Source organism: Mauremys mutica, chromosome 5 (assembly GCF_020497125.1).
Source record: "Mauremys mutica isolate MM-2020 ecotype Southern chromosome 5, ASM2049712v1, whole genome shotgun sequence".
In the NCBI taxonomy this organism is placed as follows: domain Eukaryota; kingdom Metazoa; phylum Chordata; order Testudines; family Geoemydidae; genus Mauremys; species Mauremys mutica.
The window spans coordinates 56083389-56104328 of record NC_059076.1 but is presented as its reverse complement, the minus strand read 5'-3'; the positions used below and the strand labels follow the sequence as shown (position 1 = coordinate 56104328).

General features: G+C 40.2%; 1 protein-coding gene across 9 annotated transcripts in view; it reads left to right on the top strand.

Moving 5' to 3' along the window:
* The window catches only part of MGAT4D (MGAT4 family member D), a 134799-nt gene that overhangs the window by 104604 nt on the left and 9255 nt on the right, over positions 1-20940 (top strand). For 7 of the 9 annotated variants that reach the window (XM_045019640.1, XM_045019637.1, XM_045019638.1 and 4 more), the window contains 7 exons: positions 2436-2550; positions 5141-5271; positions 10698-10805; positions 14030-14223; positions 18456-18534; positions 18651-18732; positions 19923-20035. In XM_045019640.1, coding sequence (XP_044875575.1) covers positions 2436-2550; positions 5141-5271; positions 10698-10805; positions 14030-14223; positions 18456-18534; positions 18651-18732; positions 19923-20035 — 822 coding nt within the window. Of the gene's footprint in view, positions 1-2435; positions 2551-5140; positions 5272-10697; positions 10806-14029; positions 14224-18455; positions 18535-18650; positions 18733-19226; positions 19398-19922; positions 20036-20675; positions 20797-20940 lie in introns of those variants that run through there. The other 2 variants (XM_045019636.1, XM_045019634.1) reach the window with 2 other exon arrangements.

The window sequence follows — 20940 nt, the reverse complement described above, 5'->3', positions numbered from 1 at the left end:
GATTAATATAAGGCAATTGCCTGTCTTCCATTCGCAGATTATTTGCTATATATTTCAGAGAGAGATTAATACAGTGATATCACTATGTTTACAGTTCATTTAAATGTTAATATTTCCTTTTGATCTCTGAATTAACAGAATACAGCATAGACAGGGACTGCTTGATTACATTGTTAACCTCTAATAATATATATGTAAACACACAAAAACAGAAACATTATCTACCAATATGTCCCTAAAAGTTGAATCTGGGTCAATTAGCCTGCAAACTGCTTAACCCTTTCTGGCCATGTGTCACAAATGCAAATAAATATTTTAAATAGTCTGAAAAAGGGAAATAATGCTTTACTAAAATGTCTGAAATCTGAACTGCCATTTTCCATTGTATTTTGCTGCTTTTTTTTATTTTCTCATTTTCTGCTTTCCTTAGTTGAAAACCCAATTTTAATACCACTCATATGAAAGTGCCTCTTTTAATCTATGAAGTACTAATGAACAAAGAGAGAGATGCCTATAATCTTGTGTTCTGCTAGGCTTTCAGATGTCAGTCCTGACAACTAGATTATACAATTCCACACACGCCTCCCCTTCATTGCTAAACTTCCTGATCAAACACTGCACAACCATTGCATTGACTTTCTTTCTCTCAACATCATAACAAAGGCGTAACAAGAACCAATGGCTGGAAACTGGCACATTCATTAGAAGTTAGACACACATTTTTAACAGTGAGGGTGATTAACTCCCTGGAACAAACTACCAAGGGAAGTGGTTGATTCTCCATCTCTCAACATCTTCAGATGAAGACTTGATGCCTGTCTGGAAGTTATGTTTTAGCCAAATACAAGTTAAGGGCTCAATACAAGAGTAACTGGGTGAAATGTAATTGCCTGTGAATATACAGGAGTTCAGGCTAGCTAATCCAATGGTCCTTTCAGGCCTTAGATTCTATGAAATTTCATCTTAGATCCCTTCAAAACTGACTTCTGCTTTCTCTGCTACTTTAATTGCTCTCATTGAAGTCTTTAATGATCTTTTTCTGGCCATATTTCAGGGCCTCTACTCATCTTCATCTTCTTCTCTGCTGCTTTTTGATGTTGTCAGCCTTCTTCTTCTTCTTCTTGACATCTGATGCTGATCGGGTTTTTGAGATAGTGTCCTCCCTTGCTCTTCTTCCTGCCTTTGATAGTTCTGTCCATATTTCTCTTGGTAGGTTCTTTTCCTCTCCTCTCTCTTGAGGTTTCCGCAATGCTCTCTCCTTGTCTCCTTACCCTTCTCACTTAATGTCCTGCCTCTAGATAATCTCACTAGCTCATACAGTTTCAGGTGTGATCTCTTAAAAATCTATTTCTCCACTGAATAGCTGTCTCCTTACATTGACTCCCGCATCTCATTTTATCTCTGGCATCTCCTCTTGAATGTCTTGTAATCAGTTTAAGCTGATGACGTGGTCAAAGGAGACTACTAATCTTCCATTCCAAGCCACCTACCTTCTTTCACTGTTGACTCACCATGATTTCTGTCATCTCAGGGTTATTTTCCCTTCCCCTTTCCTTGTCCCACAAATCCAGTCCCTGTATAAGTCCTGCTAATTCTTCCTCCCCAACAATTCAAATTCCATTGTTTTATTTGCATCACTACAGCCAAATCTCTCATTCTGGTCTTCATTATATTCTGCCTTAACAACTGCAATAGCCTCTCTCTGGCCTTCCAAGTGCACACTTTATCCCCATCAAATCATACAAATTGCAGCTGCTAACGTCCTTTTCCTTGTCATCAAGTTGATCATGCCACTCTCTTCTGTAAAGAGGCTACCCATCCACTCTTGCATCTAATTTAAGCTTCTTTGCACTAATTTTAAAGATCTGATTCTGCCCCTTATTGAGCTTTGCAACACCTCTCCCCTTTCTCCACTAGTATTCCCCTGCCATGTCCAGCTGTTTGTTAGCTTATCACACAATTGCCTCCATGTCCTCTCCCATGCAGCCCCGTACATGGTACAACCTCCATGAGCTCATCTGCAAAGCTCTACCCTATTCACATTAGAAGTCCTTCTTAAAGAGTCATTTCTACCATGCTTCTTATACTAAATGGAGATTACTTTTATATAAAATGTTATTGTTTCCCTTACCTTAACCTCTGTCTGTCTGTTCATCCTTAGATTTTCCTTAGATCTCTTAAAATAAGGACTCATGCTTTTTTGAATATCTGGAAAGTGCTTAGCATGTTATGGGTACTACTGTAAAACAAATATTTGTGTGATTCTGAGATGCAGCTCTTTTGAGAAGTCTAGAGAAATCACTATCATGTGCTAGAGTCTGACACATCCCTGTCACACACTTGACAGCAATAAAACAAAATTATATAATTTATACATATTAAGATAATCTCCTCTCTGTAAGCAATGAAAACATCAGTTTCACCGTTTTTTTCAGCTAGAAGATGATATTGTGGCAAAACCTCAGTACATTGAGAAAATAAAAAACTTTGCTCTTGAACAGCCCTCTGATGAGTGGATGATTCTTGAATTCTCTCAGCTTGGATTTATTGGTAAGTGTTGCAGCTCCAGCAGGATAACTAGTGGTCAGCTCAGACTCAGAGGTGCACTACTAATGTAAATTTTACATGGAATTGTGTTTCAACTCCTGGAAGGGCTAATCCCAAAAATCCCTGATTCTCTAGGAAGTGCTACAACCACGTCAGACTCCCAATCTATGTTCAGAGTCTCTCACTGTCCGTGCTGTATGGCACTGAGCCTGTAGGCACTATCCTTATAGTGCAGGATCCTATCAACCCAAGATCCAGGCACACTGTAGTCATTCCCACAGGAAACAAGAGGACCTACTGTGTTCCCAGCTTCTATTTAACTGTCTACACACTTAACTGGACCCAGGAGTTAGCCCCTCCTTCCAAGCCTGACAATTTGCGCAATAATTTGAGGTGTGGCAGGCTTCCAAAGATGCTTATTGGGATGGTTAGAGCCTTTATTTGCAATTATGTAACTTACTCAGTTGAGAGATGGGAAACGTGGATAGGAAGTGGTCCTAGGTGTTGTGGGGATGCAGCTGCATAGCACCCCAAGGTGCAGAACATAGCTGCCCATCATCGGATCCTGGATTGGAGCTTGGTGAAGAGACTGGGCCTAGATACCTAACCCATTCCCAAAAGCCAGGAGATCAACAGAAGGCTTTACCTTGACAGAGTCCATCTGGGGAAAACCCTGACTGTTCAAGGGCCCAAATCCCCAAAGTCCCCGTATTAAGGCAAAAGCCTTTGGGGAAGCTGAAGGACATGACTATAACTGAAAAAAGGTGACCACCTGCTGCACCCCTGCCTGCCCCCTATGCAGCACTGGTGCTGAGTGTTCCCCTTTTACACACATATACTTCAACATGCAAAAGGTTTCTACATGCCAGTTGATGATTGCATAGCAATTCCTAAAAATTCAAGATTAAAAATAAAATGCAACTCCTTTGCAAATCTATTTTAAATTTTTCATAACATTTTTGGAAGCTGTGTATCCTTGTTATGGCACAACCAGAATGATGCTCTAAAAGTAATTTTAAGTAGGTTAGATTGCCAAAATGTCAATGGGCCATATTCTGCCTTTGGCTCCAACTGATTTCAAGTCAGTGGACCTTGACTCATTGTCAGTGGGTGCTATGCATACTCATCCAAAGGTAAAACTTGGCTCATTGGTTGTTAGTGCCCTTTGAGTTTATGCATTAAGTGAGCTAAGTCATCATAAACTAGGAGATGTTTGTTTTGCTTTAATGACTATTAGTATGACTGAACTATCTGACAACATGATGACTAATCACAAAATATATATATTATGAGTAAACAACATTCTCAAGTTTAACAGTCTAGAAATACAAACAATGGGTAATTCAAAACTTATTTTGTTTCAACAAACATATTGAACTGCATCCTGCTCCTGAATGTCGTGCAGAGGAAGCAAACTTGTAGACAAATCTATGGGGGGTGGGGGCATACAGGAGGGCAATGTCTATGCAGGATGCTTCCCTGTTCCATTTAGCTGCCTTCAGCTATCCTGCAAAGCAGGGACATGAGACATTGCCTGAGGTTGGGTGTGAATGTTAAATGGCTATGAGTCTTCAAACTCACAGTTGCACCAGTTTAACTAAATCAATTTAAGATTACGTCTTTAGCTAAACTGGTTCACCTTTGGCTATGTCTATACTTATAGCGATATACACTGCACACTCCCTAGCACAGGTATAGGTGGCAGCATAGATGGTGAGGCACTGTTTAGGTGAAGAGTTAAGACATGCCTGAACCTCAGGGTACGTACTCTGCACTGTTCAATAAACTGCCAAGCAGTCCTTCTGTTGCCAGAGACTTTCCCTGTCCAGCAGGGGGTAGGCAGCAGGGAGAGGCTCCTGCAGCAGGTAATGGTTCCTGCAGTTGGAGCTGCCGGATTCTTTCCCGGCTGCCCCAGAGCCTTTTACTGTGGCATGTAGCTATATATGGCAGTGTGGATGCAGCCTACTTTTCCCTGTGGATTGTAGCTACACATACACCACACGCTGCTGCCAGCAATGACAAGCTGGAACATGTAGACCAGGCCTAATCCTGCAAGTGCTGTACTCCCATCTAGCATCAATCTCAGCACTTAACAGTTTTAAAGGTGTTTAACTGCACCCACAGTAGGTGCTAACAGATGTTTCATATGGGATTAGTAAACAGGAGATGAATTGGTTGGGGTTTTTTGGGGGGGTTGTTTGTTTGTTTGTTTGTTTAAATCATGCTCTTTCCTTGTTTAGACAAAATTTATGGGTGAAAGCCTGACCCTACTGATGGGAAGTTCCCCCACCATGGGAGGTTCCAACAAACATATTGAGCGAGGTGGTGGAAGCTCCTTCACTGGAGGTTTTCAAAAGGAGTCTGGATAGCCATCTGTCTTGGCAAATTTTGCATCTTGGCAGGGGGTTAAACTACACGACCCTTGGAGTCTCTTCTAATCCTTTGATTCTGTGATTCTTAACTTCTGTTAAGTTCAGTAGGGTCTGGGTTCTACCCTATGTGCTTGGGTGCAGGAAGAAAACATGGGCTGCAGTGATATGCATACAGGACTAAATATGACTGAAATGTGTGATTTCTTTTATTTTGTTTTCAGGAAAGTTGTTTAGAACTAAAGATTTACCACTCATAGTAGAATTCTTTTTAATGTTCTACAAAGATAAGCCCATAGACTGGCTTCTAGACCACTTACTCTGGGTTAAAGTATGCAGTCCAGAAAAGGATCCAGTAAGTATTTCCATATTTTATTACTACAAAATAAATTATATTATAAATCACAGTTAATACATGATTCAGTTTCAAAAACAGAAAAGTAAAAATCCCTAAAACACATTTATGGAATGTGTTAACAGTTGTGGGGGATTGTACTGTAATGTGATTCAAAGTATAATTTAACTGAACTATTAGCTTGGACATCTTGTGTTAATAATTTGTTTGATTTCACTCCATAATGAAGTAAGCATACACAGCTATATTATTAACCAGTAAAAGCAATGTTTGCTGCTTAATATATGCTATGGCGACATAGGAATTAAAATGGCAAGAACAAAGATTAAAAGTAAACATCAGATATGAAATAGCTGCCCCAGAGCCTTTTACTGTGGCATGTAGCTATATATGGCAGTGTGGACACAGCCTCCTTCTAAGAAACCTAATGAGGAAGAATAAGAATTTAGGTTCTAGTACATATAGATGGCTTGTGTGGGCAGACTTCTGCATTTACATGAAGCTCCACTGATTTAATGGGGCTTCTTATGGGTTCAGGAGTTTGCCTGTGTAGTCGTGTAGTCAATTGCAGAATTAGAGCCTTATGTAGCATATTGTATTGAGACTTAGCATTTGATTTCATGGTATTTTCAGACTGCTAGGATACTTAAGGTAAAATTTATACATTACTAATCAACACCTTAGTTTACTAAAACAACCAGTTGTAAAATCTAATTTGTTTGAAACTGTTCATGCTATTTACCTTTTATATTTCCCTGTTTAGGAGTGGAAGACTGGTTTGTTTCTAGTCTGTTTCACTGTCTGGTCTCATGAGTTAGGAAAAGGCTGTAGTATCTCTGAGCTAAGAGGTGAAAACATTATCTAAAAGTTGTATTTGTTTGCAAATAATGCAGGAAGGTGTTTAGAGCAAAACCAACCTAATCTACCAGTTTTAACTGAAATAAACAGTTCCAGGTTATATTGGGAAAGGTGCCATTTCTAGAGTTCCAAATGTTTCCAATAGATATGTGTCAAGTATCAGAGGGGTAGCCGTGTTAGTCTGGATCTGTAAAAGCAGCAAAGAGTCCTGTGGCACCTTATAGACTAACAGACGTTTTGCAGCATGAGCTTTCGTGGGTGAATACCCACTTCATCGGATGCAGATATGTGGTTATCTTTAAAATAGTTCTATTTTTACACTCCATCACTTGTTTAGACAGCGCTTGAGTGTTCTCTAACTCCGACACTTACACAGCCTGTGGTGCCTTTTGTCACCAACCATGGCCACCTTAGATCCTGGGCTGGGCTAAGCTCTCATGAAATGGACTGCTGACTACACTACAGGGGGCAACAAAAGGTTTCCCTCCCCCCTTGTTTTTAGAGTGCAGATGGTTTTACTTGAGAATAGGATAGTGACAGTTCTCACTCTGTGTTCTTTTTAAGTGTTTTGCATGTGTATTATTTTTAGTTGGTATGGGTGGAAAATAATTTCATGCGAGAAAGATATGGGATGTGTAAACAGGTGAGTGAGGAGAGTTGAGCAAGTGGGCTTAAAAAGACTCATTATGATGACCTGCTGTAAGGAAGATGAGCTTTGGGGATGGTAGAAGGTGGTTTGTTTTAAGCTCCACCAGTACAGAGGACTTAAAACTGCCTTAAGGAGGCAGCTGAGGGTTCCCCCAGAATGGCATTTCACACTCCCCACTTAAGCATACTGCCAGGATCTCACTGCAGTAATACTGGGCTGGCAACCCTGCAGCTCTAATTTATCCAGGACTGAAGTGGCCCCAATCTGCCTCTGATACACCAACAGTGGGTGATGGCAAGATGTTATAATGTCATCTCTTCCCCCTCCACATTCCTCAGAATGTGCTGAGCTCAGGTCCCAAGGGCTGAGCCCTTAGTTTTCGTTTAAAAAAAAAAAAAGAAGTTGGTAGCCCTTAAGGTTGTGAATCATACATAAACCAGGAAGATAAAACAGCACGTGTCTCTGCTTCTGTGTTTTGCTTCATCTTGGCAAAAGTAGAGTGAGGACAAGAAGTTTCTAGTGAGTTTCACATCTGCTATTCAAAATTCTGTGGGTAGCAGTGAAACTGTCAAGTCAAGTCAATTGCATGCTGCTGTTGCCAGAGGAATGAGCAGCAGCAGAGGAAGCTATTTACAAGAATGCCAAAAACAGGAACTGGAGGAGGGGTACAATAGGACAGACAGCCTTTTTCCCCAGCTGCAGTTATTAAGCTGATATGAAAGATGGAACCTTCAAGCAGGGTTCAAAGAAGGATCCTGAAAGTAACTCTAACACCTTCCCTTTCCAAGCAACTGGAATTCTCACTAGTATGTTGCCCCAGCCTATCCACCTCTGGTTTAATCATCTGGCCAATAGGTTAAGTACATGTTTCCATCCTTGGCAGTGTGTTTAGGAGCCGTTGTAGAAGCAACCATATCTTTTCACTAAATGTTGGAGGACTATAACTGGTGAATGGGTGCAGCCATCTGGTCCATAGCACTTCAGGAACTTCATCAGATCTGCCTTTAAAAGTGAATGCATAGGTTCATATAATTTTATGGGAGTTCAGGTCCTTTGAGAATGAGTCAGTAGCTCTCCAAATTCCCACCCAAAAGTAGAATTATCTAAAGAGGGAGGGTGTATGTGTGTGCGTGTACACTTCTGAATCTTCTAGACATGTGGAGCAGGGAATAGAGCAACATGTTGTGAACTTTCCTCTTACCATTATAACTCAGGTTATTATGGGAAGGAGGAAGCTGGCTGCAGCAACATGAAATTTGTTGGTAAAGTAGATGCCAAAAGCATCATAGCAACAGAAAGGATGCATGTTGCACTGAGGAGAAGACACAAAGCCTGTCTCATCACAGATGATATGCCCTCAGTGTAAGGTTAGCAATAAGTAAACTCACTGGAGTGGAGGAGACTAATGGGGGCCGACATTTAAAAACAAGAACAACAACAAAAAACAGCCCTCAAATCTCTGCAGTCCTCCAGAAAAACATCTCAGGTAAATTGGATATCTAATCAAATTGATATTTAAATGTCACTGAGGTGCATATAAATTAAGGTTACATTCACAGTGTGATTGGAACAAATGTTTTGGTTGTCTCCCGCTTTCTTCCCCGGATCCTGAGGGTTGCAAGGATCTTAACTAGACTTCAGTACAAGTTAGAGTAGACTCACCATTCCTATAATGCAGTGGTTCTCAACTGGGAGTCTGTCGTCCCCTGGAGGTCTGTGAGCCATTTTTTTGGGGGGGGGGCAGCGTGTGCGAGGCTGAAGCCCCAAGCCCCAGTGCCCCCTGCAGGGCTGATGTCAGGAGCTGCAGAGCTGAAGCCTGGAGCCTCAGTTTCCCCCATGGGGCTAAAACACACAGCTTTTAGCTACCCCCCTACCTGCATCCTGAATTACCCTCTGCTAGCATATAGCTCCTAGCTACCCCCTGCCTGCACCCTGAGTGGTTTTCAAACTTTTTAAACTGAGCCCTCCTCTTTGAGTTATAATTTTTGGTTGTACCCCTGCCCCCACAACCCAGACAGCCTAGGTGGTCTGCTGAGGTGTGTCAGGCGGTGGAGGTGGTATTCCCTCCCTGGGCCCTAGTATGTGGAGTTGGCCTGAGTCCTGCCGGGACCTGCCTTCCCCTCCCCCACCATAGAAGTCAAACTATGCCTATGCCCAAAGGCCCCACCCCTACCTGGTGGCCAGAGCCCCAAGTCCTCCCCCTCCACCCCCCACCACACACACTGGCCCTGGATTTTTATAGCATGTTGTGGGGTGTGGGGGTCTGAAAGAAAAAGGTTGAGAACCCCTGCTATAGTGTATCATGCTCTAACTTTGCACACAACATACCCTAGGCTGGGACCCTACGCCTACTGACGATTTCTCTATGATTGCATTATCCTCATAAGTTGCTTTAAGGTGGTTAAGTCCCTTTTGCATTGCTGCAGTGGCACAAAAAGGGACTTATTAGAGACCAAGGTTCTGGTGTAGTATTTTGTAGTTACTGTGATTATGGTAAAATACCGTACAGCTACACACTGATTCCACCAGCTGGGACAATAACGTGTCACAATTGTATCTTTTTGTTTCAAAAGTGTAGCACCCTTTTCTAAAGAAACAGCTGCCGGTGCACTGATTTGCATTTGCTCCCTTTTTCTGACATTGTTTTACTGAACATCTGCTTTAGACACATATAAATAGAATAAAGTGTTTTTATATGTCCTCAGCTATCTTTGAGTATCTAATTAGTACTTCGATAAGAGCCATAAATCCCATCTGAGATTTTGCATTTGAGCTAGTTAGATGCAGCTTTTCTATCCCTTTTCACTTATGCAAGTTCTAGCAGTACTAGTTAAACACCTTTCATCTATAGCACTCAAAACACTTTACAAAGTTGGTTAAATATTATCATGCCCATTTTAAAGATGTGGAAACTGGGATACAGGGAGATTAAGTGATTTACCAAGATTGCACAGTGATTCAGTGATGAGCTGAGAGTAGAACCCAGAGCTTCTGCCTGTAGTCTTGTGCTTTATTCTATTTAGGTCATGATGCTTCCTTATATTTATCATTATGGCCTATTATATTTAGTGTCTCACTTTTAGGGGACTATTGTCATATCTGAGAAGACAGACAGATGGAACAAGACATCGCAGAAATTCTTACTGAAAGGCAGTTACTTGCATTTCCCAGTTTGTCAATTGTCCAAAGTTGTACCTAAATTAGAACAGTAAAATTTAAACCTAGTGCTTGAGAGCTCCACGTCATTCTCAGGATGATAGAGCATAATGTTGTAACAATTAGCTGTATCAAACACAACAGAGCTAGGAGTGGAAAAGTGACCAGGATCTACAACAAGGAGGTCAATGCAGATTATGGTCAGAGCAGTTTGGTAAAAATAATATGATGAGCTCAAAAACTGAACTGAATTTTTTTAGCGAGAACCTGCAATAAGATACAGCTAAACTTATGCTAGGATTACATTCCTCCACACTTTAGACAGAAAATATAGATAGGAAAGTGGTCTTTAGTTGATTTCTCCTATTGTTATTTCTTTGACCAAAAACCCCCCAAACAAAACCTAGTAGCATTCAAACGTTCCGAGAGAATAGAGGCTTAAGTGAAGAGTTCCAATTCTGCCTTATGTGAATGGTCCTTACGGAGTCTCACAGAAGTCACTGGGATACTCACCGAAGGACATGCATCCGACGAAGTGCTTATTCACCCACGAAAGCTCATGCTCCAATACGTCTGTTAGTCTATAAGGTGCCACAGGACTCTCCGCTGCTTTCACCGAAGGATTACTTTTGTGAATATGGATTGCAGGACAAGGCCTGTAGCTATAGCTATGTAATGAAATTGAATTACTGATGGTAGACCTATTCCTTTGTTGTTGAGGGGGAAAAATTCATACACGTGACCTATTTTATTTCCTTTCCAGAAACATTGTGAAGGGCAAAAGGCCTATGTGCGTATCCGTTCTAAGCCATCTCTCTTTCAGCATGTGGGAATTCATTCATCTTTGGCTGGGAAAATACAGAATTTAAAAGTAAGACTCTTAAAAAATTTCCCACCATATTTCTAAATTATTTGTGTGAATTCTGACTTGTTTGCTTTTTTAACTGAAAAACATTGTGTATTTGGTGATGAATTTCATGTACCAGAAGTGCAGATTAATGGAGGAGAGAAATGAGAGGAACATATTAATTTGTAATCTGAACTGAGTGGGGGAAATACACTCACAGGACATATAAGGATATCTTCCCTGAGTCTGGGCCTTCAATTAATTAGTAGTAGTGGTACCATCATAGCGCCCAGGATCCCTAGCATGGAACAGGGCCCCATTGTACTAGGCAATGTACAGACACACCAAAAAGACAGTTCCTGCCCCAAATTGCTTACAATCTAAATATACAACAAGAGACAGCAGAAGGATACAGACAGATGGGGAAGTATGAGGAAACAGTGAGACAATATTGGTCAGCAGGATAAGCAGTGGTCTCAGCACACCAGCAGCTTAACTGTTGTCAATTTTTTTGTAGGCATAATGGCAAGGGAAAGTTTTGAGGTGGGATGTGAAGGAGGATAATGAGGTAGCTTTGCAGATGTTTGAGGAGCGCCTCCTAACTGTGACAGGTGGCATGGGAGAAAGTACAAAAGTCTTTGAAACTTTTACAAGTGGGCAATGGAGATTGGCCTCAGGAGCTGAGCAGAGGCTGGAGTCAACATCTCAATAGTGAATGGAAGATAGGTGGAGACTGACCATGAAGGGCATTGAAAGTGAAGGCATGTATGTTAGAGCAGGAGGACCCAGAGGCGGATTGAGTAGATGGGCTTCTTTATTGCGGTACTTGTTCCCCTTGACCCAATTGTCGAGTAAGCACTGAATTAGTTACAGCACACACTTTTTATCTAAGTTAGTATGTGAATACCTACATTTACTACAAACACCCCCAAAACCTTTATAGAGTAATATGAACGCCCATACAATGAATATTAATAGCTATATACTGAATATAATTGTCCTCGCCCCTGTTTACTGTTTACAGCATTAAGCATATTCTACAGACATTTTTACTTCCAAGATATATTTCTTTGCAATAATTGAAGCCACGAATTCCCTTAATCAGCAGTTTGCAGGGAAGGGAGGAAGGGACCATGTCCCCGAGCTCGTTTGTGGAGCTGGGAAAGGAAGGGAGGGGGAGATGATAACACTGCTTTACACAAAAAGGTATCCTTTAGATCCCCATATTCCTTATGCAGCAGCAATGCTTATCAATCCTTAACAAGCAGAAGGGGAGGGAAAAGGGTAGCAACTTTATCTATCAAGCAAAGAGACAGTGCATGCCTGTGCCTACTCCCTGTTACCATGCTAGCAGTTACCCAGGTCTTTACTTAACCCTTACATACCCCAACAATGTAGTTTGTCTCCCCTTTTATCACATAAAATATAGTGGAGGGGTTCAAAGATAAGGGTGATGTGGTCAAAGTAGCAGGCTAGGAAAATGATCATTACAGTAGCATTTTGAATGGATATGAGTGGAGTAAGGTTGCATTTGCCAAGGGTAGAATGTTGCAGTACTCAGGATGTGAGATGAGAGCCAAGTGAGAATTTTCGTTCTGTGGATGGATAAGAAAAAAACGTATCTTAGAGATGTTATGCTGAAAGAATCTTCAAGATTTAGACCCAGCCTGGATATGATGACCTAGAGAGAAGTCCAAGTCAAAGATAAATCCCATCTTACTGGACTTAGTGGCGGGCAGAATGGTGGTGTTGTCCACAATGATCGAGAAAGGAGGTAGAGTGGTAGGCTTGGCAGGAGATGGAGAGGGGAGAGAAGAGTTTCTGTTTTAGCCATGTTGAACTTGAGCTGATATCTAGACATCCATGAGGAGATGTCAGTGAAACAAACTGAGATTTTAGTTTGGACAGGAGGAGATGGGTCTGGAGTAGAGAGGTAGATCTGAGAGTCATCAGCATAGAGATGGCAGTTGAATTTGTGTTCGCAGATGAGATTACCTAGAGATAAGGTGTAAAGGGAGAAGAGAAGGGTACCAAGGACCCCCTCTGGAGACCCCACAGAAAGTTGAAGGGGGAACATAGCAGGTCTTCCAAAGGACACACAAGGAATGATTAGAGAGGTAGGAGAATAAGAAGAGGACAGAGTCACGAAAGCCAAGGGAGGACAATATTTCAAGAAGAGCATGGTCAGTTGTGTTGAAGGCAGCTGAAAGGTCAAGGAGAGTGAGGATGGAGTACTGGTTCTGAGCTTTGGCTAGGAAGAGGTCATAAGAGACTTCAGTGAGACTTGTTTCAGAGGAGGGCAAGAGGTGGAAGCTGAAATAGAGAGGGTCTAGGGTGGAATTTGGGAAGAGGAACTCCTGACAGCAATTGCATACATCACATTTAATGAGCTTGGAGATGAAAGGGAGATGAGATGGTATTTGGAGAGGCACATGAGGTCATGAGTGGGTTTTTCAATTACAGTGTCCTATTGCAAACAATCAGAGGCTCCTCTGCTTAAACTGTGGGGGGAAACACCTTGTCAGGGAGGCCTCATTTATTAGGTTTAGATCACAGTAGTCAGATGTGAATACCGTCTCAAGAGCATCTGGGATGGCTATATAAACAATGTAAATAATACAAACTAGCATAGGGCTTGATTTCTAGTCTACCCACAAAGATTGTCCTGAGGTTCCTGAGGAAATGGAGAGATTCCTTCTGGTAGCCTTTCCTCCTTAGATACTGTCCTTTCCTTATACTCTGCTCTATTAGTAATGCAGCACAGGTCTGTATTGCCTGTGGCATACCTCCTCCCATAAAGCAGTTGTCCTCACCACATAAGAGCACTTAAGTACAAGACTTCAAGAGTTCAGTTAGTGCTGTATGATTATATAAAAATCACCATATTGGATCAGACCAGTGGTTCATGTAGTCCACTTGTCTCTGATAGTGGCCTATACCAGATGTTACAGAAGAAGGTGTAATGGGCAATTATGGAACAGCCTACCCATCAGAAAAGCTTCTACATCATTAGGAAATGATAGATAAAGTTCATAGTTACACAACTTATTGTTGAGTTTTAGTGGTTTCACTGAAGGAGCTCCCATAAATATGGGATGCAACATTTAAAACCTAAATATATCATTTTATATGAAAATAGTTCAGATAATGACTCTTCATTTTCTATAACAGCCCTCTGTGATCCAAGATATTTGAACACTGAATTATGAATCTTTATATATGATATTGTATCTCTTTGCATCTAACAGGATAAAGATTTTGGCAAAAACATGCTACATAAAGCACATGTTAACCCCCCTGCAAAAGTGACTACTAGCCTAAGAATATTCGAGCATTATACTTTAGAAAAGGCTTATGAAGGAATGGACTGTTTTTGGGCTTTTTCTCCAATGGCTGGAGATTATATCTTATTCACTTTTTTACAGCCATTGAAAGTAGACGGGTAAGTGCTAAATGATATGGTAGGATACTTATACCCAGTTTTGAATCCTGTCAAGATTACCAATTCTCTATTGTTTGAGTATCCACAAACTGCCAATTTAAATAAGTATAATAAGTCTGCTATGCCCCTTTCCTCTTTTTTAACGCTTTCCCTGAAACACACTTCTTCCTTAAAAGCTTATGAATTCTAGACTTCTCTTCACAGGAATAAAAAATAAATAGTTAACAAAGAAAGAAAAATCAATGTAAACCCTATGGTGAAAACAATGAAAAGCAACTGATTGAGTGGTGATACTGTTATGCTTACAGAAGCATACAGGATTTTTTTCAGGGAAAAAGGCAATATGCTGCATTTATTGGAGATACAACAATTAGCATATGCATTTAATCACACACACACTGTCCTGCCAGTCGATGTTCTACTTACCAGTTCAGAATCCGGATCAATCTAGTGGCCAGCTAGGTTGATCACGGGTAGAGAGGAGCCAGGTTCTGTCAGTCATGACCCGATGCTCCGGGGAAGTCTTGGCGGGACAAACCCAAAGTTTCATGGTAAAGCACCCTGTTCATATAGTGATCTTCCTTCATTGCGACCAATGAGTTTTGCACCATCATGCTGTAATCAATTGCCATTTGTCAGGTGCTTTTTTTTTTAGATTATTATTTTTTATTAGCCTTTTAGGGAGTTACCCCATGCTGGTTTTGATCAGCTATTTTGTCCCCATTGATGGGTGCCTGCCACATCTTTTAGAGTCATCAATTTACCCTCCTCTGACATCTCAGTAGGGGTGTATTGCAATCTCCGGGTGCCTTTACATCCATCCTTGATTCCTCCCTAGAACATCTGGTCCAGTGATGGCCTTCACAATTATCTTTTAACACACACAATCCTCATTCACACACAAAACAGGATTGATTTACACAAAGCATTTGAACAGGAACATCACATTGAAATGCAGGAGAAAACAATCATTGCATTCTTTTACTTATTTCAAAATGCTAAACCTACAACAAAGTGGTGACCCAAAAGGTCTGTTACAGCCTTGAAATCAGCTTCAGACACAAGATTCTGGCTGCTGCATCTTTACCAATAGCCCATTAGGCCATTCCTTTCTGCTTTCAGAAAGGGTGGCTGGAAGGATATGGTCAAATCATACATCAATACATTTAATGCATGCTACATTATTATTCTTTATCTTTTTATTCTAAGTTATACAAAATACAAACGTAAAATCCTACTACTACAACACATCTTGGCAGTTCTAAAGTTTTTGTATTAATTTTTGTTGCTTTGTTTAACGCTTCCCCCTATTATTTAGTTTATTCTTCTTTGTGAGGAAGGCTAGAGTTCATATGCCTTAAGGAAGAAATGTTTTAGGGAAGGACTTAGAGGACAGAGGTGAGAGCCTGGGCAAGGACCTTGTGTCTGCTTCTGAATTTACATTAGTGTAAATCATTGAATATAGCTGCAACAACATAACACTATTGTGAGATCAGAATCAAGCCTCTTGTATTTTGTCTGACTTGTAAACATTTCTAATATATTTTATGCTATATACTCATATTTTACAATAACATATGGTTATGAATTTCCAATACATGCCACATATTTAAGTTTCTTAAAGTACCAATTTTATAACTTTTAAAACAGAGTTTTAGTGGTGAAATGCAGTTTGGCCTAAGAGCATAGTTTCTCCCAACACTGGAGTGCATTGGCGGGGCTTTTCTGTGTTGCCAGGACTGTTAGGAATTCTTGCAGCGATGTGAGTATAAATTAAAATTGGACAAGGTCTGCTTTAACTTATACCATCCTACTTGTGGCAGCTTGCACCATTTTTTAATTGGACTGAGGTGTTGTTGGTTTGAGAACAGAGCAGTGGGCAAGGAATTTTTCTAACTCTGCAGGAGGGCCAGGACAGGTGCTCCTGTTCTGTGTGTCTCCTGTGTGCAGGTGGGAAGTTTTTCTTTTGCAGATATTAGGAAATGATCTTCCAAAGATTCGGGAGATCCTGGAGACACGCTCTAGGAGTGGGTTCCCACTTACAATTAGATTCTTGTTGAATTGCTTAATTGGCTGAGCTGCAGACCTGCCCTTTCAATGATGAAACCGGAATTGTCATAGCAGATCAGACCAGTGGTCCCTCTAATCCAATATGCTGTTCATGAGTGTGGCCACTTCCAGATACATCTTTAGAGGAAGGTGCAAGGAAGCCCATAGCAGACAACTCTGGAATAACCTATTTGCAGGGAGAGATTCTTCTTAGCCCCTTAAATTAGTAGTTAGCTTATGCCCTAAAACAAGAGGATTTATACACCTAAACTTTTTAATTTGTCTAATGTAATTGTGGCTGTTCTCATTATTCATATAAATGTAAAATTTTTCTAATCCTAGTAAGTTCTTGGCCTTGATATCTTTTGACAGTGAGCTCCACGGGTTAACTATGTGTTATGTGAAAAATTATTTTGTTTTATCATGCTTAAAATGTTGTCTTTCAATTTAGTTAAATATACTCTCGTTTGTGTATTATGAGAAGGGGTAAATGGAAGTTCCTAACTTTCGTTCTCTGTATCGTTAATTATTTTGCATATGTCCATCCTGTCTCCTTTGACAAATAATGTTTCCTCTTTTGGCTTCCCAGAAAAAGACACTTGCAAAAACACATTGTGAAATGCATTCTCCATCATAAATAATGTACATGAAATCATTTATACCACTAGATTTGTAAAATGTATTTTACAACAAATTAATGTAATGAAAAAATACTGTTGCCCCTCTGGTGTCTTGTGGGTCAGTTCCACTCTGGATAAGAAATCGGTAACCTAGATGACACATCTGGATATTTTCTTAGTGCAGCTTGTGTATTTTGCACTATATGTGCCATACTTGAAGAGAGGCAGCCTGAATATTGTTTGCCCATCTCATCTTTCAGGGATCTTCACAAAACCCCCATGCCACACTCCTAGGGAGTACCTCTGCCTCAAGAATAGACTCAAGTTAGAGAGAATATGGCAGGGAGGAAACTGCTTTGCAGCATCACAAAACTAACAATCCAAACATTTATTCAAAGATTTTACACTGCTTACACACTCAAAGAATTTACAAGATCATGTGTAATATCCCCATCAGGTGACCCCACCATAACAATATTGTAACAAATATTTCAGCATAAATAGAAACTGCTATGACTCACAATGTTCATAATTCAATAGCTTACATGTTAATAAACGTAAATAGTCCATATCTTCCCTTGGGTCTAAACAGGAAGAAGGTGGCTTCTACACAACATTGCCTTTTCTAGCTGATGCCCCACTACTCTAGTGCTGCTAACTGTTGAGATTTTTATTGTGAACCTTATATTTGGAGTTTTTCTTAATGCCTCAGCTACAGGATTCATGTGAAAGTGAGAATCTCAGGTTTCATTTAAAACAAAACAAAAAACTTATGAGCCTGAATGGTTGCAAAGAAACTATTATAAGCATGAAATCTAAAGAGGCTCCAAGGCCAGAAGGCAAGTGAAAAGAATCCAAAAAGTATTTTTTTAAATCTGAGGTTTTTTGGGGCCTAACTCATGATTTTTGAATGCTTGAAGTTGGCAATACTGTCGCTTTTTGGCCAATATTGGAACTTCTTAGAAACACTTGATCAATAGACCTCCCTGAATAACTGAGAGCTGCCACTGGCATATGGGTCCCACAATAAGAGGTGCTAGTTGGACATCCTGTCATCAAGGAAGTTTCATAAAAATTAGGAGACAGCTCACTTTCGGTACCTAAAATGCTGGATTTGCAAGGAGGTCCACACTTTTATAGCAAGACTTGGGGATGATCCTTATGCAGCTGCCTGCATGGGTGTTGCAGGCCTCAGCTAGGCTTTGGGATGATATGGGACCATTGGGGTCTGTGTAAGGGCTAGTGAAGCTTGGAATGGGTTAGATTGATTGGGATTTGAGCACTGAAAGGGAGAAAAATTAGTGACAATTCGGCATGGTGTTGCTTTCCCCATTCACTCTTTCCAGAACAGGTTGTCTTTGGGGGATATATTGTTTGAAATTTAAAAGGTTTTAATACAGTTTGGCCAGCTGGCTGCAAATGTTAACATCTGTCTCTGGCTTCACTGACATGCTATTTGCAATAGAGAACGTATATTTAAAGTTTTATTATTCTTGAGAACTATTCACCTAGAATCTTCTACCGTACAAAAATATGCAGAAATAATATAGTTCTCATTGGCAGGTACCTCTTTAGAAGTGGAAACATGGAACACCCTGGTGATAAACTGTTTAACACTACTGTAGAAGTTTGGCCTGCTGCTGTAAGTGTCTCATTTCCCACTGCAATACCCAATACTACTCATTTTATGAATGAAGGTTGGAAAAAAAATATTTTATAAAACCTGGTAGGGACTTTTACTCTCTTGTTTTGTAACAGGAAACAGAATTATTAAAAGATGCAGTAGGCCATGGAGACAAAGTTAACTACCAAACAACCAAAGATGGATATTTAAAGATAGGTAAACTACTTATCATTTCAAAGACTGAAACAGTTTGCTTGTAAATACACACTATTTAAAAAAACCAAAACCCTATACACTTGAAAGCTCCATTAGTTCTATAAGACACTCCGAATTTCAAAGTCAACTAGTAATCGAAGAATACATTTTGAAGTTCTGCATGTTGCAGTATGTGGTTTGGTTACTTAGAATTCAGTATGGCAGAGTAATGAAAACAGACTTTAGTAAAGGGGATAGTGAAGGTTTTAAATTAAAGAAAAAGCCCAATCATTTCAAGCTCTTCAGTAGGATAATTGACTGTGACTTGAGTTTTGCAGCTTGAGCTAATTGATTTTAACATCATTAACTTGTGGTTCAGCCAGCAACAAAGGTGAATGTTTTGTCAGAATATGCTCTTTTTTAAAAAGAGCTTGTACATCTTAACATGATAATCTATTAAACAGTATTTTCTGTTAGTAATACACTGATGTACTGTCAACATCACAAACTCGTAGGACACCAAAAGAATGTTTTCAATAATGTTCAGAGGCTGCCTAAAACTTCACACAAAACATCTATGAGAGGGAGGATGACCTTTGTAATCTTTATCCGAATGGTTAAAGTACTGGGATGTGTGAGATCCCCTGATTCAAGTCCCTCCTCAGCCTGATGAGGAGAGAGGATGTGAACAAGGATCTGCCACCTCTCAGGTGAGTACCCTAACCACTGGGCTAAAAGTTAAGGGAAGTCTTCCTCCTCTGGACATTGTGTGTGGAATTAAGTGGGCTTTGAGCACACATACAGATTGGGCCCCACCAGCAAGATAGGTGTCTACCCACCTATCTTCCCCTGGTCTGAGGATCTCTCTGGGGTTTAGGCAGGAGATTGGTGTGCAGGCATTTAGAGGCAGCAGTGTTCCTGCCCAGAGTGGGGAACATTTAATGCAAAAAATTAGGTTCAGAGTGATCTTAGGCACCTACAAGTTTAGGCAGCAGCCAAATGGGCTAAACAGATTAGGCAGCAGCTAAAGAGTGGCCCCTAAAAATGGGACTTGGCATCTAAATCTCCGGCTTAGGTGCCTCAGTACTCTTGTGAATCTGGGCCTTAGGTAATATTTATTACAGACATTAAAACTGTCTGTGCTAAGTCCACTAGAAATATGCATTTCATTATAGCTCATACTTATGCTGATTGGTTTTGTTTATACATAGGTACATTTGATAATGGAATAGCAGAAGGCATCATCAGTCCATCAGTAGGAAAAATACAGGCTATTCGTTTATCTATCCATTCTGATTCTCCTGTGTGGGCATTACTGAGTGAGGTAAGCATATTAATAGGTCTATTGTTAAAAGCAGTTTCAGCTCCCATTCCTGCCCCTGAGTCCACCTGCCAATATTTATGGCTTTATGATCCCCTTTTCCTAACTTTCGAAAAATAAATTGTGAAAGGGCCATGCAGATGGGGGGGGGGAAACTATATAGATAAAAAATGAAACTGCACAAAAAGTACTGAAAATGGACAAAGGGACTGATTATCCAACCTTGTCTATACTGAGTATCACTTACCTGAGTAATCCTCTTTACTTCAATGAGAAAAAGCCTATCAGTAAATACTACTTGGAGTAAGTAAGGCTAGTAGAATTTGGACCATGATGTACACCAATCATGGAGAAAATTGTTTACTTTTATTCTTTTCTAGCTCAGGTGTTTGTAGTAAGAGTAGGCAAACCTCTTCAGCCAATAGTGTAATCTTATAACTGCTCGTGTCTGACTGTTTATAGACTCAATAGCCACATCTCATGGGGAAAAAAAAATCTCAAAGGATTTCACAGAAAGAATCTGGAGGAAATCCATCACTATATCTGAAAGGGGAAAATAGATAATTTTTATTCTAACATTTGATATGATTTTTGTAAATTTATCAAATATTTTATTCCCCCCCCCCACTTTTTTCCCCCCCAGATATTGATCAAGACTTCCTGAAAATACAAAACTCCAGAAAAGTCACACTTTTGATGAGTCTTTCCTTAAGGATTGCTGTGAAAACCAGGCCACCTAGTGGTAGCAACAAATGGTCTGCTGGGAAAAAAAATAAACCCTTGTGTACTATTACTACTTAATACTGTGTATTAAAAAGGGGGAGAACCTAAAACTCAAGGACTTGAATATTTAAAAAACAAATCTATAAAATGTTCCTGGTAGACCCTTTATAAAAACATAAATGCTT